Consider the following 26,317-nt stretch of genomic DNA (forward strand, 5'->3'; position numbering starts at 1 on the left):
TTTCAGAAATAAGAAATTTTAATATATGAAATAGATTTCAGTCATTTCAGGAAAAAAACCTATTTAACTTATGGTGGTTGAATCAACTTTAATTATGATAAAACAATAAATATTTTTGTTTAACTCCAAAATTCAACATTGTACATTATATAATTACAATGTTCTACAACATTTTAACTAAATTTAATATAAATGATAAACCAATTCTTTTATTCCTTTGTTTGAGTCCTTCATTCACAGCATCTATGAGGGCCTTGGAGCTTTGATTTGTGTTAGTTAGACATATATATATATATACATGATTAAACATCAATTATTATTAAATTGATAAATTTCTTTTATGCTCTGTCGATGTTGGAGCATCTTTAAATGTTGATTATATTAATACATCGTCCGATTCCTTTACAGGGTTGTGTTTCGGGACTGTTGGATGCACTAATACATGGTATAGGGACAGAGCTACCTGGGACTGGGGCAGGACTTGGCCATACCCATAATCTGACGCGTTCCTCAGTTCTCATTACCCTACCACAGCTGAACATGGTGGTAAGTGGTACTCCTCAATGATATTGCTAGATAAGTAGATAAGCATCTGTCAAAATAAGTTATATATATTTTCAGCTAGCAATACTGTGAACCATTTTTCTTTTTCCGCTACTTTCAAATGAAGATTGCAGAGATAAACTTGCGTTGATATAAAATATGAATTGACATAAATATACCTTCTGATGTAATTCTGATAAGATATCTTTAAAATTTGTGGAAATGAATAGAACATCGCAAGTGAAAGAAAGATATTCACAATAAGACAACCATAGCTAAATTGTTTGGTTCTTATTATAATTAAACTACATGTAAAGAAATTGAGAAGAAAGAATCAACGTGAATTGATGATTTACTTGAAGCAAGTATAAATATTCTGTCTTTGCATATTACAGAGTTATCTTCCCTTATGGATGAGTTATCTGCCCTTATGGATAGGTATTGACTGTTTGTGATGTTAGTAATTTTTGTGCGAAAAATTGTAGAGTTTTCTCATAGAAGACTTTGATGTTTCGCTTGAAAACACACGACAAAAAAAAAATCAATACTTTCTGGCAAGGGCTGATAACTCTAATATGTGAAGAAGTTTCTACTGGATATTATGTATGTATAGTTAAAATATTAATTCATGAGATTGTAATTTGTTTGATGTTACAGGTAGGATTTTTGCGCTCAGTGCTACCTATAGTGGACGAGAGTGTGGCAGAGCGTAAACTACTGGAGGATCTGATTCAGGGTCTACCCTCTAACCTCAGTACTAGTGCCAACAGTCTTATGAATACACCCTCACACACACCGCCAGATACACCATCAAGTCAGAAAAAACTTTTCAAAGGTTAGTCTGAAAACGATTTTATCAGCATTTATAATGATTTCCTAAAATGTTCACCCTCATATGTAGTACAGCTAAAATCTAAAATATTGATCCTTGAAATAATAAGTAATGGTTAAATTATAAATATTTTAGCATGATCCTCATATTTTATTTTATGTGAATTTGATTAGTACAGCTAAAATCTAAAATATTGATCCTTGAAATATTAAGTAATGGTTAAATTATAAATGTTTTAGCATGATCCTCATATGTTATTTCATGTGAATTTGATTATCTCGTATACATTATGTCTAAATAGCATGATTTTTATAACTCACAAGTTTTCCCTGCAGAAATAGCTGGCTCTACCTTGTTCATAAAGAGAATTATTTTGATATCATCAAGGTCCCAAGAAGAAGTTGGCTTTAACCCCAGGCACCAATAACAATGAAGATACTGCATCCCCACAGCCAGGGGACTCAGACTCCTCCACGGGAAAGGACGCTGAGGACGTTCTGATTCTCTCCCTTGGAACTGATATAGACTGTCCTGGAATGCTGACGGAAACCAAAGTGTTGTCATGGGAACAGGAGAATAAACGTAGAAAAGTAAAATATCAAACACCTGCCAGTCTGTTTCCTGGGGACGGACCTCCGGTGGAAATCCATGAAAAACGAACTCGATTTTCTTTGTCTACAGATCAGGAATCTATAGGTAACATCAAGGCATTACTATAATGATTACATCTTATTTTTATGAAGTTGGTTTTTAGTTATCAAAGATTGCATGCTTATGAATAAAGTTTCACATCAATTAAGCCTTAAATATTCTTAAAATTTTTTAACATATAAAAATCCCTACACTGAGAATGTAGTTAAGGTAATAAAAGAAATGCATCAAAAGTATATTATGATTTGAAATTAATCAATTTGTTTATATATATCATATGTACAAGTTTAATTACAAGCTTAATTCATAATTATATATATATATAGATGTACGGTACTAGATTTCAGAAGACATGAGGTGAATTTCCATGAAATATGACTTGTTCTAGGAAACACCAGTGATATCCAGGAAGCCATATCAGAAGCTGCCTCCAGTCATTCTGTTGGTTCTGTGGATACGGAAAATGACGATGACAATGACAACTTCTCAGACATGATTTCCGCTAATGTGAGTGGGCGTGGCACCCCAAATATCAGTGGACGGGACACACCCCTCTCTCAGGCAGAAAGTGAGCAGGAACAGGAACCTCCGCCCCCAGCTTTACCAGAAACTGTACAGAAGTCCAACAGGGTGGATGTTACCGATCGATTTGGAAAATTTGAACTAGAGCGTAAGTTAAATGTTTTCCGTTTTGCTACTTCCGTATTTGGCCCAAAAAACTCGGGACAAGCAGAATTGATTTGATTGGTATGGCCAATATCATATATGTGACCATTTTGAGTCTAAATTTTAACACTGCAAATAAAATTCATCGGTTTATAGAATAAATACAGCATATTGTATATATGGGCTAAATTATTGTTTAGTAACCATATAGCCTTTATATATCTGTGAGAATGATATTTTCATGATTTCATGGGGTGTAGCTATGATGGTGGAAATTTAAATCCTCTGAAATAGCATTTTCAGGTTAAATTGTGAAAACTTTTTATGCACATCAATAACCAACTATATGGTATGCTCAGCATAGAAAAACAAGAAAGATTTGTGTATTTGTAGGTGATGAGACCAAATCTACGGTGAGTGATACATGGAGTACAGATGTCCTAGCTAGTGACTCGGAACCTCCAGAACAAAATCAGTTTGATCGACTTGAAGAGATCCGTGAGGAGATGGTGCGGCAGAGTTTACTAGCCAGGAATGATGTAAATATTAATACAGATTTTGTGTGGTATTTTCACACTCCTGGCTGCAGGGTCATGAAACAAACTAAAAACTACCATTCTACTACCAGTTTTGTTTTTGCTAAGCCAATAAAAAATGTCGGATCTTTTCATAACGTCATCTTTGATTGGTACTAAACGTTGAGATGTGAGATTTAACTCAATCACCCCTAAAGACACATTTAGGCTCTTCAAAATAAATGCTAGACCAGTTCATTTTGAAATTGCAGGGGTGAATGAGTTGAGACTGTTCATGATCCTGGGGTTTGTACAATATCCAGTGAATTGTGATTCTCTCGGAATAACATCTAATTTGGAAATTTGTTCATAACAAATCAAAATCAGCAAAACAAGTATGCCACAATATATAGTCTACTTTTGATAATCAAATGAAAAATTTATCTAAAGCTTTGTTTTTTAGGTCATATTGGCAATAGTTATGTAGAAGTATTTTATTGATAATGTTTGTTTTAGATTGTGTCTGAAGTATCAGAGACCGCCAGTGATGCCTGGAGTACTGATGTCCTAGGGAGTGACACTGAGGAAAAACAGGCAGAGATTCTGTCAGAATTTGATCAGGTAAATGTAGTAACAACTCAAATTTAGATGTGATAATGAAAATATTTAGACTTGAAAAGTTGAATCATCCACTTGGGAGGCACTTGTATTAAAATTTGATTGGTGATGGGGGAGGGGGAGAGACGGAGGGGAGTCAATCTCAATTTCCTAGCATTCCTGATACTGAAATTGTGTTAACATTTCATGGGGTATCGATAAAAGTGCCTTTTGCCCCTCCCATGAAAATAATTTCAAAACAATTTTATTGGAATTTATAATTTATAGAAGTTTATGTAGGGTGTCATATGTCATATGTTTTAACCATAGTTGGTCTCTGATAGACAACAGTCAAAGCTTTGAAGATTTTTGAAAGAATTTATTTTTAATGACTTTCCAGGACGATGTTGGAAGTGTGACAGACCTTGCTTCAATATCGGGTGAGCAGAGTTTACCAGAGATGCAGGACAATGTGGGAAATGAAGATACACCTTTAGCTTCAGGTAAAACAATCTATCCTAGGTTTATATCTACCTTTAGTATGCAATTGTTGTTTTATATATTTACAGTCATTAATGTAAGGCCAAACAAAATTAATTTCTTGTTTCTCAGGCACATTTTTCCAAAAAAGGATGAGGGAGGGAGGCTATTTTTTTTTTTTTACTACCTAAAAATGTGATGAGGGAGGTATTTTTTTTTTTTCTCAGTCACATAATAATATACATGAATCATGTGATTTGAAATTGTGTCAATTGTTAAATGCATAAAATGAATAAAGAAATCTTAATTTTAAACTATTGTCTTTATTTTCTGGTATTAAACTTACAATTTAAATTGAAAAACAATTGAAATACAACTTTATGTTCAATGTTAACCAGATGTACATAAGCAAGTGATCAGGACTCCCTATGTTTTAAGATTTGGTCTTTTTGCTCCCCTTTCGTTCCTCCCACACATTTCTCTTTCTTTTAAGAGCTTGTTTGTCTCTGGTGTCACAGATTTTACATATTGGATATTGGCTCTCCTTTATTACAAGGTCTGTGTCAGAGCCACAATGGAAGCACACAGGGGGAAAGCACTTCGAGCTGAAATAGGGGACTTCAATAGGAGTATCACATGTGATGTTACTTCTGACATATACTTTCGTTAACAATGCATTGATTCTCGGTGCTTTTGAAGCATCTTCTGGTTGCAAACTTGAACTTGGAAAGCATTCCGTTTTTTCTCACCTGTTTTATTCCGACATTCATTTTCATGATCAGTTTTGACATTGTTTTCAGATGTAGATGCCGATGACCGTTGCACCTCGTGCAACGTTATTCTGACATAATGTCCAAACAGTTTCGTTGCTTCATTTACCTTTGAAGACATCATAACTTTGTCAAAAACGTCAGTTTTCCGTTTGCCGATAGCGGCCGGCACATGATGATCCGCGAATTTTGGCGGAAATGACCAGTCGTCGGGACCAAGCGATCCATCGCACAGACCTTTGTAGAGTTCGCCAAACGAACAAGTATCACTTTAATTCGAAATGATTGTCCAGGGTAAAAGAACACTCCCAGAAAAAGATATTTGAAGCGAAATCATTATTGCTGCCGTGTACCATGTGCAATCACAAGCTTCTAAAGGATAAACAAACGTTTCAATGATCTGATTTGGGAGATTCTAAAACACGGATCGGTCAAGTTCCGGATAATGCGGGAACCAACGTCGGATTTTTTTCCGGAATTTATTTTTCGGCGCGGACGTTTTTATTTTTTTGATTTCAATAAAAAGTGAGTGGTGCGGGGGGTTCATATTGGATGCGGGCGGGCCTGAGAAACAAGAAATTTACAGTCATTAATGCTATACAAGTTCAGAATATTGGTGGATTTTCACTAAGACTTGGGCAAGTTTTTGCATGGATGCGATCACTGTTAGGAAGGAAAACAATTCCACAGAATATGGCATTGTGAGCGATAAAAATCTGAGGACAATTTTAAATATGTATTTAAATTGTAATTTTTATTGCTCTTGGTATTCCAACTATCCACTACTTCCTAAAATACCCTGGCCATTTTAGGACATTTAATAAAATAAACCTTGTTGGTCTCGGCTATACTTAATATATAATAATTAAACGGCCAAACTTTCTGGACCTTTAAGACTGGAATAACGCTATACTTAATATATAATATTAAACGGCCAAACTTTCTGGACCTTTAAGACTGGAATAACGCTATACTTAATATAGAATATTAAACGGCCAAACTTTCTGGACCTTTAAGACTGGAATAACGCTATACTTAATATATAATATTAAACGGCCAAACTTTCTGGACCTTTAAGACTAAAATAACTAGTTTTACCATACTTATACTGTCTTAAAGATAAATGGTGGACTTAGGACCTTGAATTTATTATGACCTAGACAATTGGCATATTTTACAGTCACATTGTAAATCCATCAAGTCCTTCAACTCCAGATATTTCTATGTTACAGGCCATCAAAGTCCTACAGAAGATCACCCTATGGAGTCAGGAGGGGCAGTTGGTGGGGCCTCAGCCCAGCCTAGCTTCACCCCCAACACCCAGCCCCGCCCCAGGGGCAAAAAGAACCCTTTTGCCAAGTCCAACAGTACACCATCAGACAGTGTTTTTGAGGATAGTGATCCTAGTGTTCCGATCATGCCCATGAGACTCAGCACCAGTTCACATTTTGACCATAATAAACTCAATGTCCCCCTCAAACCAGGTAGAGGTCACTCCTCTAAGTTTTCTCACACCAAACAATCCAACTATCTGTCTGTACCAGACCCAAAGTCCTCTAGTCACTCGTCGGACAGGTCCTACTCCACGGGCACTGCCGAAAATCTCTCCTTTAGGAATCCTGTTTATAATGGTGCCAAACCCAAGGAAAAACAGAGGGCAACGTTTGCTGGTTTTGGACCCTCACAGCAACAACACCAGACGGGTCTAGACCTGACAGGTTTCGCTCCAGTCAAACAATCACAAAAACATAAACAAGTTTTGTCGTGGGCTGGCCCTGTAGCTAACGAACAAGCATCACTTACTACAAATACCACTGGAGGGTCACTAAGTTCAAACAATAGCCAGACAGACTTGGACCTTCTGACTGAACAAACCGGGAATGTTAAGTTATCCGAACAACAGAATACAACACTGGCGGACACTCGGAGATTGTCTGCCGCCCTGAGTATGTTTGATCCAGTGGTTGATGGGGAAAATGATTCTGGGGATTTATTGGACAGTGTCAGTCACTGTAGTGCTTCCTCTAAGGAAATGATAGACACTCTTTCAAGTGTCAGTGAGGATAAAAAAATGGACTCTGAACCGCTGATTCAGTTTGCAGATCAAAATGAAGCTGCTTCATCTCAGTCGGCTAACAAAGATGTTAAGATTCCGGTGCCCCGCCGAGTATCTAATACTGGAGTTCCGGAGATTCTGTCACCATCCTCCAATAATGGTGATGTCTCAGTGAACGGCGATGAGGGGGGTGGGACGGAGAAGAGAAGAGGCAGCTTGACAAGCTCACATTCATCCGGTTCAGAAAACACCAGTGATGGTGCTCCTTTCACCAAGTCTTCTCGCTCTACCAGCTTTGACAATGTGTCGCAGAGGTCAGAGGAAAAGGTAATTGCCTAGTTATTTCACATCAGCATGTGAACTGTATTTTTACATGTTATGCTTATATTAAGAAAAGGTAATTTTTCTATTCATTAAATATTAATACTGTACATTGCATAGAAAATATATACTTATATATACATCTTTCTTTTATATGTCTGTGACATCTGATGATAAAATAATACCGTATAGCAGGTCATTTTGTGGGTCAAAATTTTTGCAATATGGACCAAAAACTAGAAAAATTGAATATTTATTATGAATAACTTTTTCGCGATTTGACATCAAGGTCATAGTTAATTCAACCAATTCTTTAAAATATCTATCTCACTGACCAAAATTTTCTGATGACACTTAAGAACTGCGAAATAGCGATAATATCATTAACATGAAAATAACCAGCTATGCAGTATCCTTATAAATATAATGCCAAAGAGGTGTTCAACTCACTTTTGAATGGCTCTATGTTTAGTATGATAATATTAAAGATGCTCCACCGCCGACAGAGCATAAATGATATTCATCATTTGAACAATAATTGATGTTTAATCGTGTATATATATGTCTAATTAACACAAAAAATAATATAAAATAATTTACTTCGCCATTGGTGCATGCGCAATTAGTACTTCATTCCATATAGGATATAGTGACACGGAATTTTTTTGGGATGCAATTGATTATTTTTGCATATTTTTAACTTAAAATAAAATTAGAAGCTCAATTTTTTCAATGGTGGTAATGGTGTAAAGTAAGCAACATTTGCAACTGAAGAATAATACTAAATCGTCTGCTCCTGTTTCTGATAGCGAAAAAATACCATTTGTCAGCATCTTTAATGACATGTTATATGATATTCTTTATCAATATATTTGAAACAGACTATACTTTACAGACCAAATGGTTTAGATCTATATGTTTTTATTCAAGGAAAATGGAGATGACGACCAAGATGATAAAAGTCCTGACAAGAAAAAAGGCTTTTTCAAATCTTTTAAAGAAAAATTTAACAAAGGTATGGTAATTTTCATTTAATAACAAGCAGCTATACACAATTAAGATACTAAATGTACATATACAAATGTACCAAGCAATGTAAGAAATTGTATTTGAAGATTTTATATTGATAAGGGTGAAAATGCAGTGTCTGGAGCAGTCACCAATGAGGAAGGGAGTTTTAGTTGGGTTTATTTTATTATCTGACCCGAAGGGTCAGGATGACCTATAGTCGTCATGTTTCGTCTGTCGTCGTCCGCCGTGCGCGGTCCGCCGTGCGCCGTGCGTTAACTTTTCACATTTTGAACTTCTTCTCAAGTTCTACCAGTGCGATTTGGCTGAAACTTGCATGAAATGATCCTGACATGGTCCCGACAAAGTGTTGTTATTTTTCGGGTCGATCCGAAATCCAAGATGGCCGCCACAGCCGCCATCTTGAAAACACATTTTGAACTTCTTCTCAAGTTCTACCGGTGCGATTTGACTGAAACTTGCATGAAATGATCCTGACATGGTCCCGACAAAGTGTTGTTATTTTTCGGGTCGATCTGAAATCCAAGATGGCCGCCACAGCCGCCATCTTGAAAACACATTTTGAACTTCTTCTCAAGTTCTACTGGTGCGATTTGGCTGAAACTTGCATGAAATGATCCTGACATGGTCCCGACAAAGTGTTGTTATTTTTCGGGTCGATCCGAAATCCAAGATGGCCGCCACAGTCGCCATCTTGAAAACACATTTTGAACTTCTTCTCAAGTTCTACCGGTGCGATTTGGCTGAAAATTGCATGAAATGATCCTGACATGGTCCCGACAAAGTGTTGTTATTTTTCGGGTCGATCCGAAATCCAAGATGGCCGCCACAGCCGCCATCTTGAAAACACATTTTGAACTTCTTCTCAAGTTCTACCGGTGCGATTTGGCTGAAACTTGCATGAAATGATCCTGACATGGTCCCGACAAAGTGTTGTTATTTTTCGGGTCGATCCGAAATCCAAGATGGCCGCCACAGTCGCCATCTTGAAAACACATTTTGAACTTCTTCTCAAGTTCTACTGGTGTGATATGACTGAAACTTGCATGAAATGATCATGGCATGGTCCTGACAAAGTGTTGTTATTTTTCGGGTCGATCCGAAATCCAAGATGGCCACCACAGACGCCATCTTGAAAACACATTTTGAACTTCTTCTCAAGTTCTACCGGTGCGATTTGACTGAAACTTGCATGAAATGATCCTGACATGGTCCTGACAAAGTGTTGTTATTTTTTAGGTTGATACGAAACCCAAGATGGCCGCCACAGCCGCCATCTTGAAAACACATTTCGAACTTCTTCTCAAGTTCTACCGGTGCGATTTGGCTGAAACTTGCATGAAATGATCCTGACATGGGCCCGACAAAGTATTGTTACATCTCTGGTTGATCACAAATCGAAGATGGCTACCATGACACTATATCTAATTAATTTCCTATATGTTAAGGCCCTTGGGCCTCTTGTTTGAAATAAAATTTGTTGAAAGAAATTGAAAATGATCCTGACATGGTCCTGACAAAGTATATAATTAATTTTACTATTGCCAAGGTAGTCAGATGACTGTTAAGGCCCTTTGGGCCTCTTGTTTTATTAACCACACCTGAGCTGGGTTGTTTAAAGATTAACCAGGTTTAAAGGATGAAGGACAGCTGGAGTACTTAGTGAAAAACCAGCAACCTACGATCAGTACCTGGTAACTGCCTCATGTTGGTTTCAAAGTCGCAACCCAGAGGTGGAGCGCTAATGGTCATGTGACATTAAAAAATTGTAGTGTTTAAATGGAATCATGAACAGTGGAAATGTTGTAATGTTAAACTACACTTGAGGATATGAGGGCAGTGATTTATAGACAGGCAGTAATGTTTGCAGAAATTACCTTCACTGCGAACACAAAAAAAAAGTTAATACCCTCTTAACAAAAGTAAGTATTCAGTTATATGCTGATCTATTAATGGTTTATCATTTCTTCGTAGGAAAGTCACAACGCAAAAAATGTAAATATAAGAGTAGTACCTCTGACAGATAATTTCTTTGCATGTAAACTAAAATGATATATCTCATCCTATTCAGTCTAATAAAATCTATGATGATAGCTATCTCAACACTGTGTCTCCTCCAGGTAAAGTCCTTCCTCGATACTCCAGGGGTTACTATCACTGTCGTACATCCACCCATGGAATATGTCAAAGTGAAACAAAAGGCAGTTCAGAAGAAAAAAAAGACCAATCACAGGCCTGCATAGACATTTTGAAGAATTATAGAGGGTCATGCTCAGCTTCAAAGCCATACAATATACCGTAACGTGATTCTGTTGATGTACATGTACATGAAATGACCAAACTACATGCTTGCACAGAGGGCCTTCAGTTTTGCTATGACATAGTCCAAGGATGGATATTAACCCCTTGAGTATTGAGGATGGGGAAAGTCATCAAGGAACCAAACAAATTTCTTAATAAACTTCATCATTACCTGATAGATATATAAACCTTCAATGATTTTAGTAACTACTCTATTTGTAAATAGATTTTGATGCTACAATTCTTCTGACTTCTGTGTTAATTTAGATATCAGAATTGTCTAACCACTACTGACAAGTTCTATGGTATCCTATAGCGATATGCTTTTATTATTACATCCTTTGATATATTTACATTCACTTGTCACTTCTACTAAACTAACCACGGCCAAAGTGAAGTCTAGATCTATGGGGGTGTAACTGACACTCAAAATGTGACCATTTATGACATCACTAGTATTGACATGGTAACTTCATCTGATCACCATCAAAATGGCTATTCCATCATGTGGATTAAATTAATTCATCGTTGATAAACGGTTTTCCTGGTCTTAAACAATGTTAATATAGAGGCCACCAAAATGAGTTAATAATGTGAATATAAGCAAACGATCTTCCTATGGCATCTATGGTCTATATAGATGCCAGAGCTTTGCAAACAATCATCTCACATTATGCGCTAGAAGTTTGTTTACAAAACTCTGGCATAGACCTTAGATTCCATAGGAAGACAGTAGAAGCGAAATATTGATTGTGTATTTGTTTGTGATCTTAACTGGAGCATGGTTTATGGATCAAAGTCTCCAGTATATAATATGTACCAAATTTGACCCAGTAAGTTCCTTGTCCCTGTATGTACCCCTCCAACTTTTATAGGCCTCAATTTCACTAATGTTGACTTAAATTCAGATTGAAAGTATGAACAATTTTGTAGGTTTTTCTAATTAATTTCTTTTGTAAATTGATTAATGGCTTACTCTGTGAAATAATTCTGTGAAATATTAGCACAAATTTTGTCCTATTAAGCGACTCCTCATTTTCTATCTTTTAACTACCCTGGGTTTTTATTGGGTAAAATATGGTGCTTGTAAATGTGAAGTCCTTAGACCACTATAGGTGCATTAAGCTAAAGGGATTTTACAGTAAATAAGGATATAATCAAAGTCAAATAAAAAGTTGTCTCTCGAATTTTATTACATGTTGGTTGTGTTTATAAAGTTGCAATGATTTTCCACTTGTTTTCTGGCCAACAGTGCGCTCTGTGTATGGGGTGGAAGGTAAATTCTCAGTCTACCATATGATCCTATACTAGTTTTATCCCTGCATGAAGCTTGCATCGTGTTTAATTGACACATGCAATTATAGACTTGTATTATTATTTTTGTTATCAATAAATTCAAACACATTTACATCCCACTAATGTCTTCAGATCCACTTTGATACACAAACACATGGTTATAAATTTCTAAGTTTTTACCCTAGTAAAGAATATAAATTTGACCCACAGCAACTCTTGTAAAAGTATTAAAAAAAGGAGAAAACAAAGAGAAAATTATGCTCTGATGAAATAGGCACTGTAGGGTAACTCTATCACTCTCCATACAGTTACTTTCTGGTTTATTGCCTACATGACTTTGTCTCTGACTGAAGTCGGTGTTCTATCTGCGCGTCCATATAGTCAAACCTGTCTCTAAACACCATGAAAAGGACAAAGAAAAAATGATTTTTATCGCCTATCAGATTTTGCATCCTGAGAGAGCCATTTCATTAAACATTTATACAGAGATGAGAGACGTTGCTAAGGAAGTTTTTACTATAAATGACTGCATATTGATAGATATATAAACATTGAAATGTTTTATGCACAAATATTAACACGAACACAGGTGACCATTAAAATTAACTTAAAAGCATGTAAACCAGAATAAAACCAATCAATTTTTTTGTAGATATTGAAATTTCTTTATGCGTGCATTAATTTTATTTCCTAGAAAGTTGTCGATGTTTTACCTGTTTTGTTGGTTTAGACCTGTAGGTTTGAGCTTTTTAAGGCTGATTGTCACCCACTTTGAATAATACTTGAATCTTCTTTATACCTTTATGTTGTGTTGGATGTGTGACAAGACGTGTGTTTCCCCTGATCTATTTATGTTGACTGTTATTATAATTCATACTCTACCTGATTCTGTATGCCCCGTGTTATATTTAAATCATCATTATATATAGAACTTTACATCCATTAGCATGGTATGTTTTTGGCACATTTTGTTATTTAAACCTGTTATTTAAACCCTTTCTTTTGTTTTCATTTTGAGATTGGTAATAATGATAGCTATTTTAATACATTGCCTTTCAATGTCGGGTTTTGTGAAGATTCTTATATACATAACTTACTGTAATTTGGTTTCTTTGATTTTGGGGTTGATTTTAGCTATATGAAACAGCGCCATATACCAAAGATAGTTGTTAGTTCAATCTTCTATAAACCAACTTGTCTCTGTGGTGATCTAATTTAATAAGTTAATTTTTGACAGTAATTTAATTTTGCATTTAGACTCCTACCATTCAATTTCTTGCTGTTGAAATTTATTCATGGCAATTAATTTTCTAATTGCATTGGAAATACAATGTTTACAAAATTTAATTGGCTACAAAAATAATTTTGGTTTACAATCTTCCTGTAATTATGCTGTTATGTACTGTTCCTCTGTATGAAATCTGATTATAACTTGTGAGACTGGGTTATCATGATAGGTTTGTTTTGTTTCCAGGTATTAAAAGAAAAGGTGGCAACAAGCATGATCTTCAGGACACTCCGAGTAAGTAATTGGTGTCTCTCTACACTGACTTTTAAATTTTTCTTTATCACTTATTCCGTCCTATATTTCTGTTGGAACCAGTTGTAGTAAAGGGATTTGTCTACATTGATACATAATGTCAATTTGAACATAACAAATTAGTTTTGTAGCCCAATTTTGAATTTTCACCAAAAAGAAAATGTAACACCGATACGACCCAGGTTATATATTGATTATCACACGTCTATCTTCTTTTCAGATGATTTAAACAGCTCCATAGTCAGTAATGGACACGGTGATGGGTCCAAGTCTGCATTAGATGGTTAGTATAGCAGTGTAGACACGTTACAATACAAGGGAGACAACCACATTTTTTGTAAATCTTTATTTATAGTTGTTAAACATGTGTTACCAAATATGTCGAGATATTGCAATATTTTCAAAGTCTTTATTAGAAGGACATAACTAGCGTTTCTTTACAGTACTGTGCCATAAGCTATCTTAATGAGTTAAATACATATATGTACAATGCATAGCCTATGCAATGCAGTTGTTGGTGTCTTGATTAGCTTATGCCAATTATCTTTCTCCAAAAATATAAGTGTACTCATAAATTCTTAACCTTTATATATTTATTGACGATGATAATGATAGAATATGCATGAGGGTGCGGCTACAATAAAGTAAAAGACATAAGCTGGGATATGTAAGAACAGGACAACCTGGGTAGACAAAAGTCTAATTAGTTTTCTACTTTGCAGAGAGCACTGATGATATATTAGCGAAATACAGGAAAAAACCACAAGGGATTTTGTCTTCCCAGAATAACGAGTCGGGTGGTGCTACAGGTAGCTCTGTAGATGGTGTCCCATCTACTGTGGCATTCAGTACCCACCCTGTCAAGGAGAAAAGGTAAGAGGGATTTCCAGATAAGAAGTATTTACATATGAAGTAATTGAAAAATGGAAGCAAAAAAATATACTTGATAAATAGTTTGTTGAAATTGTATTGGAATTTCACTGCTTCCAAAATCTGTGTATTGAAAAAAAAAGTTATTTCGGCTATTGTCAAAACTGGTACAAAGATATGAATATAAATTTATAGGTCACCAGTGACAAAATTTTTACTTCTTCAAAACCACTGAACCAAATTTATTGAAAATTTTGAAGGAACATTATGTGGCCAAAGACTAAATAAAATGGTATATTAAATTGTTCCCAACCCCCAGGGGCCTTATTGGCTACACCAAAAGGTGATAAATTGACGAAAATTCCAAAAAAAATTACACCAAAAGGAAATAAATTGACTGGAATTTAAAAGAAAAATTATGCCAAAACAGGGTAAAATTAAATACTCTAGATAGATAAAAGAATCTTAACTAAAAGATATATTTCATGACCCTAGGGTTTCACTGTTTGAAATAGATTACATAAAAACATGTTGTATTTTATACTATTTTATACTAAACCACACTTGCTATATCTCTGTACAGGTTCTCTATCCGAGATGAGGATATGACAGATTCACCCCACTATGATCCAAACAATCTAGAAAACTGCTTCGCATTTATTGACGCCAAACGTAAGCTGCGAATCGTGCTGAGTTCTGCTGAGTTTCAAGTGGGATATACCCCATTAGACCTGACCTACGGTGGCGTGGCTGGTCGAGAAGACAACAACCGCAAAGATAATGAGTTAGTGAGACTGCTTCGTGCCCAGCTGGCTGAGGCCATCAGTCTACAAAACAAGGACTTGATAGCACAGCTACATGAGGCTATTCGATGTGTCCGGATGTTTGACAACGATGGGTAGGTCCTGTTAATATAAATTCAAATTATAATTAATTATTAATTTGAGCTCAGAAAATTACAATTTAGATCTAACTGATTTAGATAAATGAGATGTATTTAAATTTATTTATATTTAAATTAAGTATTTAGTGATAAGTGTGATTTTAACATGTCAGTCTTAAAGGGACAATTCACTCAGGCTAATTCTTTACATAACCAAGAAGCAAAATATGGCATAAATGTATTGTTCTACATTTCTTATGAAACATATAACATAAAATATTGACAAATTCGACGTCATTGTTTAATATTTTAATTAATATCGTTGAAATATCAATTCGTTGATCAATACGATTAACAGGCACAATATGGACGCTGTACCCCATACCCGAGCCAAAGTCACGCACGTTAAACAAATAAACTACATAACCACTGAGAAGGTGATAAAATGATTTTTAGGCAAGACAATTCGCCTAATAAGGTAAACACACTACTGTCAGAGCGATTTGAGCAGTTCTAGACAAAAGTTGCATTACTCTACGAGCAAGGGACAGGGTTCGGCATACAAGAAGTTCGACCACAATGTGTAATGGCGGACAGCGAGCGAGTTTGAACATCTACACACATGTCACAACCATGGGCTTTTCAGGCATATCACAGTAAAACCGACTGATCTAATTTCCATTAGAACTGTTTTTTTTTCGATATATGTACAAATTTAAGTATTTAGTGATAAGTGTGATTTTAACATGTCAGTCTGAAGAAGCTGTTGGATAAGATAAATTTATTTAAACTTATTGCCATTTGATGATGACTGTATTTCAGTCTAAAGAAGCTGGTGAGAGCCCTACAGGATGAATACCACAGCAGATCAGCCTATGTGTCATACTTAATCCGGTGTCGACAGGGTCTGTTGTCTACACTCTCACATGTCACACGACTTCTCAACAGGGTCAGCAGGTATGTTTTACAACAGTGTCACTAGATAGGGTAACAACAGGGTCAAGAGGTAGGGTTATTGTACAACAGGATGAACAGGTAGGGTTATTGTACAACAGGTTAAACAGGTAGGGTTATTGTACAACAGGTTAAACAGGTAGGGTAACAACAGGGTCAACAGGTAGGGTTATTGTAAAAACAGAAACAACAGGTAGGGTTATTGTACAACAGGTTCAACAGGTAGGGTAACAGCGGGGTCAACAGGTAGGGTTATTGTACAACAGGGTCAACAGGTAGGGTTATTGTACAACAGGGTCAACAGGTAGGGTTACAGTACAACAGGGTCAACAGGTAGGGTTACTGTTAATCAGGGTCAACAGGCTTCTTATTAATGATTAAAATATTTTTTAGGATATACATGTATTGTTACAACTGTTCTAGCATTAACTTTTCTAGCATTTTGTTACTCGCTCATATCAGCAATACCATAATAATGTTATCTCTAATGTATTTCTGTATGATTTATAAATGTTTTACTAGGTACAAGGATGTATGTGGCCGACACCTAACCAGTGTGCTTGTTCGCATGTTTATTGAGAAGAAGGAAACTAGTGTTATCAAATTTATATCTGACTTCCAAAAGCTGAGCGTACCAGATGAAAAGGTAAGTAAAAACAAAGAAATAGCCTGTGGGTTCTTTGGATTTTATCAAAACAGTGTGATTATGTTAATCATAGCAGAGTGGAGTATGATCAACTGTGGGTCACCAACGATGAAGCAAAAAGGAGTCATATAAACTCCATTAAAGTCAACTACTGGTGTTTAAAGTAAATTCAGCGGAAACTGTTGCTTTGAATCAGTCACTCTCTAATGAATGAGTATGTTTCACATAATTGAACAATGTTTATAGTACATATGTATAATTCTTTGGTCACAGTCTGAGGAAGATGATATGAGGGTTATACTTTTTGATGTCTTTCAGACGGACTTTGTGGAACAGTTTCTCCAGTACTTGTATCAGAACATGAATCAGGACCAGATATGGCAAGGTAATGTATACTATTGTGTGTATACACAGTCAAATTGAAGATCAATCTTTATATTAACATCCCTGTTTTGAGCCGAAGTAGAGAACAATGTAAATATAGAAAAGTAAACAACATTCTTGCCGTTGAAAATCTTTGTCACAGTTCAGCTGTTAGAGTAAGTGGGGTTTTAATGTATAAAACTTTTAGCAACTTTTGTACCTTATTAATGATTATAAATTATAAGTTGTACTTGTTATCAAAGTTTGATAATTCTAGCCTTTTGGTTCAAAGTTTTTGTTGCAACGAGTTTGATAGAAATAGTTGGCCATTCCAATTCTGACATATCTATTTTCTGCAATAGATGATGGAAAGTAAAATGACTGTAATATATGTAATGCATATATAGCAGTTAAAGTACCCCAGTAAAAGCATTTCATCATTTTTTAAACAATTTTGTATTTAAATAGAGACCTCACTAATAATTTTGTGTTACAGCTTCTAATGACAGCCAGATGGAGGATGCACGTGTAGTCATAGAACGTTACATCATGAGTCGTATTTACACTCACGCCATGTTTCCTAACGGAGATGGAGATATCATGCGGGACCAGTAAGTTTCCTTGTTATTCCTCAGAGGGAGAGGGAGGGGGAAATCCAGATGAAATATTAACTATGGCCATCTCATCCCATCCATTGGGGAATTTATTTCGTGCAGACATTTCGAGTCAACATCAGTGGGACTAATTGATATATCACATGATACCCCATAAGGTTTGTGCGGTGCTTGTACATTCCAATGATGATGGAATGTAACTCTCTATAATTTTTTGCTGAAATGACATTAGCATGGGATGTCATCTTTTAGTGTCATTCCATCACCAATAGAAACAATAGTCCCGCACAATCGTTATCAGGTATCATGTGGTACATGAATTGTTTTACTGTAAATCAACTTGTCTTTGTGTTCTATTACATTTGATATGGGTAGAAATGTGAAAATTATAACTTTAAAAGAAATTGGTATAAATGTGAAAGTTATTTATCTGCTTTGTCATTGGTTATTCCCTGGTTGTTACAGAATTCTGCACAAACATATCAAGATGTTAAGTCAAGTGATCACACCAAACCATAAGGACCTTGGTATTCCTAGGATGTATCACTTTGAGTGTCCTTGGACAGCGGCTCAAAGGGAAATCTACATGCTAAATGCGTACAAGGTAGGTCCTAATAATCATGCTAATGACTCTTACCAATTTGCAGCATGTATTGCATTTGCAACATACGCTGTGAATGCTGGCATCACGTTGCAGGTCATAAAGCTTGAGTTCAGCATATATCGTATACGGGTTATTTTCACCATGTCATATTTTTCACCATTGAAGAACAATGGTTTAAAGTATAACTGTGATCTTGTATGTCAAATATTAGGGTTCCCTCTCTAGTAAGTGTTACATCTCATTAAGGAACATTGATGTATGGTAGCAGATTGACACGTACCACTGTATAGACAGTAGAATTACAGTGTAAAACATAAAAACCATATGGGCAATTATATATTTCTTTTATTTAATATGATTGATGTTTAGATTTGTCACAAGTGAACCAACATTTTTTAGCCCGCCATCATCAGATGGCGGGCTATTCAAATCACTTTTTGTCAGTGGTCCGTGGTCCGTCCTTCTGTCCATCCGTTAACAATTCTTGTTATCGCTATTTCTCAGAAAGTACTGAAGGGATCTGTCTCACATTTCATATGTAAGTTCCCCTAGGGCCCTAGTTGTGCATATTGCATTTTGGGACCAATCGGTCAACAAGATGGCCGCCAGGCAGCCATCTTGGATTTTGATACTTAAAGTTTGTTATCGCTATTTCTCAGAAAGTACTGAAGGGATCTGTCTCAAATTTCATATGTAGGTTCCCCTAGGGCCCTAGTTGTGCATATTGCATTTTGGGACCAATCGGTTAACAAGATGGCCGCCAGGCAGCCATCTTGGATTTTGATACTGAAAGTTTGTTATCTTTATTTCTCAGAAAGTACTGAAGGGATCTTTCTCAAATTTCATATGTAGGTTCCCCTAGGGCCCTAGCTGTGCATAATGCGTTTTTGGATCGATCGGTCAACAAAATGGCTGCCAGGCAGCCATCTTGGATTTTGATAGTTAAAGATTGTTATCGCTATTTTTCACAAAGTACTGAAGGGATCTTTCTCAAATTTCATATGTAGGTTCCCCTAGGGCCCTAGCTGTGCATAATGCGTTTTTGGATCGATCGGTCAACAAAATGGCCGCCAGGCAGCCATCTTGGATTTTGATAGTCAAAGTTTGTTATCGCTATTTCTCAGAAAGTATTAAATGAATCTGTCTCAAATTTCATATATAGGTTCCCCTAGGGCCCTAGTTGTGCATAACTCGATTTGGGACCGATCGATCAACAAGATGGCCGCCAAGGAGCCATCTTGGATTTTGATAGTCAAAGTTTGTTATCGCTATTTCTCAGAAAGTATTAAATGAATCTGTCTCAAATTTCATATATAGGTTCCCCTAGGGCCCTAGTTGTGCATAACTTGATTTGGGACCGATCAATCAACAAGATGGCCGCCAAGGAGCCATCTTGGATTTTGATAGTTGAAGTTTGTTACTGCTATTTCTCAAAAAGTACTGAAGCGATCTGTCTCAAATTTTATATGTAGTATGTTTGCAAAAGTTTGAAAAGCAGAAAAAAAATCCCTCTTTCCATTGTCAGACATAGATCATTCTTTGGTGGGCTCCAAGATCCCTCTGGGATCGACATTCTTATAGTTTATAAAGTAATCAAAACATAAACGCAAGTCTTACTTGTTGTCAGACTGTTCACGGAAAGATCGACTATGTACATACGGTATACATGTATAAATCTACCTAAGCATACTCCTACTTACTAATATTCGCCCGGTTATATTTTGCCAAGCTATGTTATGTTGAAAATAGTGAATATTAGACACTCACAAAAAAACCCTGTTATACAGTATTTCTATTGCAGTGAGACAGAGCTTCATCCATAAAATTGAATTTCAAAATTAAAATAAAGTTTTCCAATTTTAATGCAAGGAAATAAGGAAATCTGTGTCATCTCATAAATCATATCTTATTCATGAAAAATGACATATTTTAGGGTATGTAATTCTAAATGTGAGTGTACAAATGCGAATTAACATCCTGATACTCATGAACGTTTTTTCCAGACACCGAAAGACAAGCTACAGTGTGTACAGAGGTGTGCTGCGACCATTATGAACCTATTAAGTATGGCTAACGAGAAGTCCGTACCTGCTGCTGATGACTTTATGCCTGTGATGATCTATGTTGTGATAAAGGCTAACCCTCCATGTATGTTGTCTACGATACAATTCGTCAACAGTTTCTATGGAGACCGTCTGTCGGGTGAGGAACAATATTGGTGGATGCAGTTCTCTTCAGCTGTGGAATTCATAAAAGGCATGGAATACTCATCGGAATAATCCACTGTTTTAATTGTTTATCATCACATATCCTTTATCTTCATGTTTTCTAGTGATCAACACTAAGTTGATACCCATCCCTGGTGATTTATACGAATGTATAACATAACAAGACCAGCATTTGTATGCACACATTAACGTAGTTAGTTTTCACGGCTATTTTAATGTTGGCAGTGAAGAGACGGATTTTCATTTCCTTTTAAAGATGAAAATTTTCTTTAGATTAGTGCTGTTTAACTTCTGTTATTTAGACTGCTGACAGTTTCATGTTATTGAAAATTTGAGAAATGCATTTTGTGGGAATTTTACCTTACAACAATATAGTCTTTTTATATATTTTGCAATTTCGTTTTAAAAAATAAGTCGGAGCAGAAATTAGCTGATACAAAAGGCTAATTAATATAAGAGTTAAAACTATTAGTGTAATTATTGTAATTATCCATTTATGGAAATTTTTTCTGGAAATTCTTTAATCACAGAATTTCAATGGATAGAAAAATATCATTTCAGGTAGCTTGAAACAGTTTTAATTGGAATTTAAAAGTTATAATTATTTTGATATCCCGTCCTTTCTCAGACATTTTTGATAGCCTGTCATTAAGATACACACTATATAAGAAGGAAACAAAAACATCTTCGCCTTACATTTTTTTCCCTAAGTGCTTTTAATATTTTAACAGTTTCAGTTTTTGATATATATTAGATCACCTTGTCAAAGGATTGATGAACATGCACCATGGCATCATGGTTGTTTTCATCTTCTCTAAAATTTACAAATAAATTTGACTCCCCTTCCCAAACCAAGCAAGCAAATATTCAATAAAAATGTATAGCTTGACCCAGCAAAAACATACGGCATTTTCCGGAGTATAAGTCACGACTTTTCCCCCCTGAAAAATCGGTAGTGCGACCTATACACCAGTGCGACTTATACATGGATGAAAATTAAAATCAGATGATGTTATCAGCCAAAATAGATCCTTTGTTGAAAATTTTGAGGTGCATTATTATGTATACAAATTCTATCTTAAAATGTTATAATAGATTCGTCACAAAGAGTTTTAAAACAAACACTTGGTAATATTTTAAATGAGTTAATTGAAAAGTACAATTATATTGCTCAAATATGATCAAGCTTTATCTACTGAGTGTAAAATAGTCGTTAGATTCCTGCTGTATGTTCAGTATGAAGCTCTGGTAATCAGTATTATAGTGGTGTTTGTACATGAAACTAACGTTTATCCAGCCATATTTTTATATATCATGTTTTTAAATCATCATTTTTGATTTTCTTGGGTTATATATCTGTATTATAATTATTCTACAATAATGGTTTAGAGTGTAATTATATTTAATTTATGTACATTATTTAGCAACATGTATACTTATTATACATACCTTATCCACTTTAATGTTTACTTGTATTTAACTGATGAATTATACTCATTGTGTAAATGAAGTGCTTTGTTGAAGGTTGAACGATTTGTGATAAAATTTCTCAATGCATTCTATGTCCTATATAGATTGATATATTGTGATTTGTTTTATTGATGTGAATAACTAACCAAATGTGCTTAATCATGGGATAAATTTATCTCTTGCCTAAGTTTGATTTTATGGAGGCATGGCCTCATGTATAAAGATTGGCGAGACGTCAAACTTGTTCTTGAAATAAGTCATATTTCCTTCCATTGCATGCTTATTTGTTTTTGTAAATTTAACAAACATTTAAACATGCTCCACCGCCGACAGAGCATAAATGATATTAATCATTTGAACAATAATTGGTGTTTAATCGTGTATATATATGCCTAAGTTACACAAAAACTAATATGAAATAATTTATTTCGCCTTTGGGCATGCGCAATCAGTACTTCATTCTATATAGGATATAGTGTCATGGAATTTTTTCGGGATGCAATTAATTATTTTTCATATCTTTAACTTGATGTAAAATTAGAAGCTCAAACTTTTCAATGGTGGTAATGGTGTAAAGTAAGTAACTTTTGTAACTGAAGAAAAATATTAAATCGTCTGCTCCTGTTTTTTATAGTGAAAAAATATCATTTGTCAGCGGTGGAGCATCTTTAATAAAAAATATTAAATGTTTATTATGAGAAAGGCAGACACCACATGGGCTTTGATTTCAACCAGCAATATGACGAAGATACATTCTGTTGTGATTCAATGGCCAGGTTCATGCAAAGTATATTATCACTCCTGGCAAAAAATTTCCATTACGTATTTGAGCCGTTAAACTCGGTCCATAAACATTGAGTCAATGGTCTTTGGTATAGGAGTTTATCTGTAATGTAATTTGTCTGTGTTTGTTCCTGTTCCGTCTAGTCATATTTCTACCATTGTCATACATATTAGTATATTGTATAGCCAGTTGTTCTCACGATGATAAAGTGAAGAAAATTTGATCTGTATATCAATAAAAATGGGGTGGGGATAACATATATACCCCTATAGTCGGATCAAGAAATATCACTTTGATCAAATTTTATTTTCTAGTTTTAAGGGGAAATTTTGAACTGTACAGTATAACATTTTAGATGAAATCTAAAGCTAAAATATGATTATTTCCTAGCTATGTACACGTAGCCTATTGTCATGAATTTCTCTTTTTTAATACAATGATATTTTTAAAGGAACGCAAAAGTTTCTCTCCAAGTGTGACCCATTTCATAGAAGTTATTTTCCTTTGCAATTCTTTCGTGCAGATCATTCTTTGCATAATGCAGTGCAGTCTCTCTCAGGATTCATAGTGGTCCCCATATTCAGAGGCAGCAATTAACACTGGGAGATATTGATTCCAGAGTTACTTGCCCTTTTGGGTAGATTTTGGGAGTAAAAATATGTTGGCTTGACATCACCTAGGTTAAGGACACGTGAGAAATAGGGCAAAATGCTCATAAACATGACATATACTATCCATACCTACATGAAAGGGCAGATAGATAGAATAGGTTGTTCTGCTGTCAGATTCACTGAAAAAGTTCAGTAGTTTTCAAAACATAATAACATTCACAAATCACCTAATTATTCATCTATAAAGTCACAAGAACTATCTTTTTAGTTATGTAGATGTATGATGTTTTTCACTTATTGCATGGATGAGATATTCTGGATGCACTGCAGTTACATAATTGGATATTGTTGCTAAAATGTAAATTTTTCTTCTTCCTGGTAAGCTTTTCCTGTAGTTTGTGGAAATATGTAAAAAGTAAATAAGAAAGAACAAATATTCACTTTTGAATTTGATCTGACTAGCTAACAATAAGATCAGTCATATCGTCATATCATCATCATCATCATCATCAAACCGATTTAAAATGCAATAAATGCTACCATTACACTCAAATGATGTAAGTGTACGTAAAAATTTATGACTTCAATAGGAGTTTGGTTTCATTTTCTTTTTGCATAATATTAAGTAATGTCTCTAGCCTAATCGACAGTTGTTACTGTACCTGTACCTAAAATACATTTGTTTTCTTAGTAATTACACTTTAATACAAAATCAAATGCTAACCAAACACAAAATTTAATGTAATAAAAACAAACAAATAAAATTCATTTATGGAAGCTTTCATTTATGTTTGCATTTATTTAAAAGTTCTTTTGATATATAAGGATATCCGTTACATTCCAAGTTATTATCGATACTGATTAATAAAAACATCTTAAAGTTTACCTTATTCTTTCATTTATATATTTAATACAATTATTCACATTAAATTTGAATTCACGTTTTAGCTTTCGTAAAGTTACGCGAAAAATTTATCTTGCGAAAATGAAGTGGTTTGCAATAGTATTTAGTCACTTTTTTGATTACGTTTCTTCAATTCTCGACTAATATATCACTTCCTTTTATTTCTTTATGATAAATCAGGAAAAAACTGATGTTTTATACCTACACGATAATACGTAATTTGCTTATTGCCTCGTTAGCCTTTGCTTTCACCCCTTATCATTATAAATAAATATCACATGGAAAATTTCTATTCAATAGTACAGTTACCGATGCCCATTTTTTCATCATATCAAATCAGATTACTTATACTAAATAATTTCCTTATGTCATTGCAATATCTCATTAGCTTTTTCCAGAGATTTAATACACTGCTTCATACATGAACTTCTTCATGCACCATTTCTTTAATGCCTGAAAATCATGTATTTGAGCTATCCTATCAATTGTTGAAATTATGTAAATTGATGATAGAATATCTCATTGGTTGATGTTTTTCTGATTTTGTTACAAATATGTCTTACTCTTTAAAGGGCTATAATATTAATAATATAATGAGGATTTGCCAAAATCACATTGACAGTGTTAAATTGACTTTATGACAAAGTCGTATTAATGAATGCAAATTTGGGTTGTCCGTGGGAATTTAGTTGTATATAGTTTGGTTAAATTTGTAGAGTTAGTGATAGGCTTTCACATTCATCTTTAATAATCTTGAACAAAAAACACCGACAAGAAACGATAAAAAAAGTCCGTAGAGAAGTGAGATATTTGCTTTCAACATTGGTTTTCAAAAGTCTACAAAATGAGTTTGTAAATTATATGCAATTGAGATATGCTATAGTGTATATTCAAACTGTTATTTCTTGTATAAATTATTGTAAAAACAACATACGTTGGGATAGGACATAGCTTTCAAAACTATGTAGATAAAAGTGATTTCTTAATAGAATACTTATATAACCTACACATAGAACATGTACATTTGTTTTATTGTTCTTAGACCCAAGCATTCCTGGGTCAGATGCCATAACGTTTGCTCCAAACTCTATCTGGGAAACACGAGGTGTTTTGTTGTATCATTGCCCGCTGTAGCTTGCATGCGTGTTACTGGGCAATTGTTGAACTGATAGGAATGCAAGTTAACAGCATTGTTTCCGGATGATTATTGTTATTGCAGAAAAGTAATTGTTGCTCGTTGGAAATAAAGGCAGTTTGAATTTGATTTCGTTGTTTGATTTCATTTCCCGTGAACTATTTTTCCATTTATTTCTACCCTTGTTTTAGAGCCTGTAATTTGCTGTGTCTGTCTCAAAACACCCCAAATGGGTTATAGAATGTCGATAATCTTCATCAAATATGAGGTCAAGTCTAGTTTAAGAGATTAACGAAACATGGAGTACCGAAGATTAAATCACCGACCTGTGATCAGAATTTATGTTAAAACTCGCAATTAAGAGGTAGGGGACCAATGGTAATGTACCTGAACACTTTAACCACTTGGTACTACAATTTCTACAGAACTTGTGGTGGTATCTGTTACTTAAACCTCTCTGGTACTAAGAATTCTACAGAACTTGTGATGGTATATCTGTTACTTTAACCTCTCTGGTACTAAGAATTCTACGGAACTTGTGATGGTATATCTGTTTCTTTAATCACCTGGTACTACGATTTCTATAGAACTTGTGATGGTATATCTGTTACTTAAACCTCTCTGGTACTAAGAATTCTACAGAACTTGTGATGG

The 26,317-nt window shown here is 34.9% G+C and overlaps 1 protein-coding gene across 3 annotated transcripts in view; it reads left to right on the plus strand.

The window, feature by feature from the left end:
- Positions 1-25,792, plus strand: part of LOC138321567 (GTPase-activating protein and VPS9 domain-containing protein 1-like) — a 35,603-nt gene extending 9,811 nt beyond the window's left edge. The window contains exons 3-22 of one of the 3 annotated variants that reach the window (XM_069265328.1): positions 409-546; positions 1,201-1,378; positions 1,763-2,071; positions 2,415-2,696; positions 3,086-3,231; positions 3,724-3,828; positions 4,205-4,307; positions 6,287-7,437; positions 8,362-8,446; positions 10,435-10,455; positions 13,532-13,579; positions 13,818-13,880; positions 14,320-14,470; positions 15,051-15,365; positions 16,173-16,307; positions 16,827-16,950; positions 17,269-17,335; positions 17,810-17,924; positions 18,393-18,531; positions 20,535-25,792. In XM_069265328.1, coding sequence (XP_069121429.1) covers positions 409-546; positions 1,201-1,378; positions 1,763-2,071; positions 2,415-2,696; positions 3,086-3,231; positions 3,724-3,828; positions 4,205-4,307; positions 6,287-7,437; positions 8,362-8,446; positions 10,435-10,455; positions 13,532-13,579; positions 13,818-13,880; positions 14,320-14,470; positions 15,051-15,365; positions 16,173-16,307; positions 16,827-16,950; positions 17,269-17,335; positions 17,810-17,924; positions 18,393-18,531; positions 20,535-20,810 — 3,951 coding nt within the window. In that variant the 3' untranslated portion in view covers positions 20,811-25,792. Of the gene's footprint in view, positions 1-408; positions 547-1,200; positions 1,379-1,762; positions 2,072-2,414; positions 2,697-3,085; positions 3,232-3,723; positions 3,829-4,204; positions 4,308-6,286; positions 7,438-8,361; positions 8,447-10,434; positions 10,456-12,013; positions 12,038-13,531; positions 13,580-13,817; positions 13,881-14,319; positions 14,471-15,050; positions 15,366-16,172; positions 16,308-16,826; positions 16,951-17,268; positions 17,336-17,809; positions 17,925-18,392; positions 18,532-20,534 lie in introns of all 3 variants that reach the window. The other 2 variants (XM_069265327.1, XM_069265329.1) reach the window with 2 other exon arrangements.
- Positions 25,793-26,317: the final 525 nt, after the last annotated feature.

This window comes from Argopecten irradians, chromosome 4 (genome assembly GCF_041381155.1).
Source record: "Argopecten irradians isolate NY chromosome 4, Ai_NY, whole genome shotgun sequence".
In the NCBI taxonomy this organism is placed as follows: domain Eukaryota; kingdom Metazoa; phylum Mollusca; class Bivalvia; order Pectinida; family Pectinidae; genus Argopecten; species Argopecten irradians.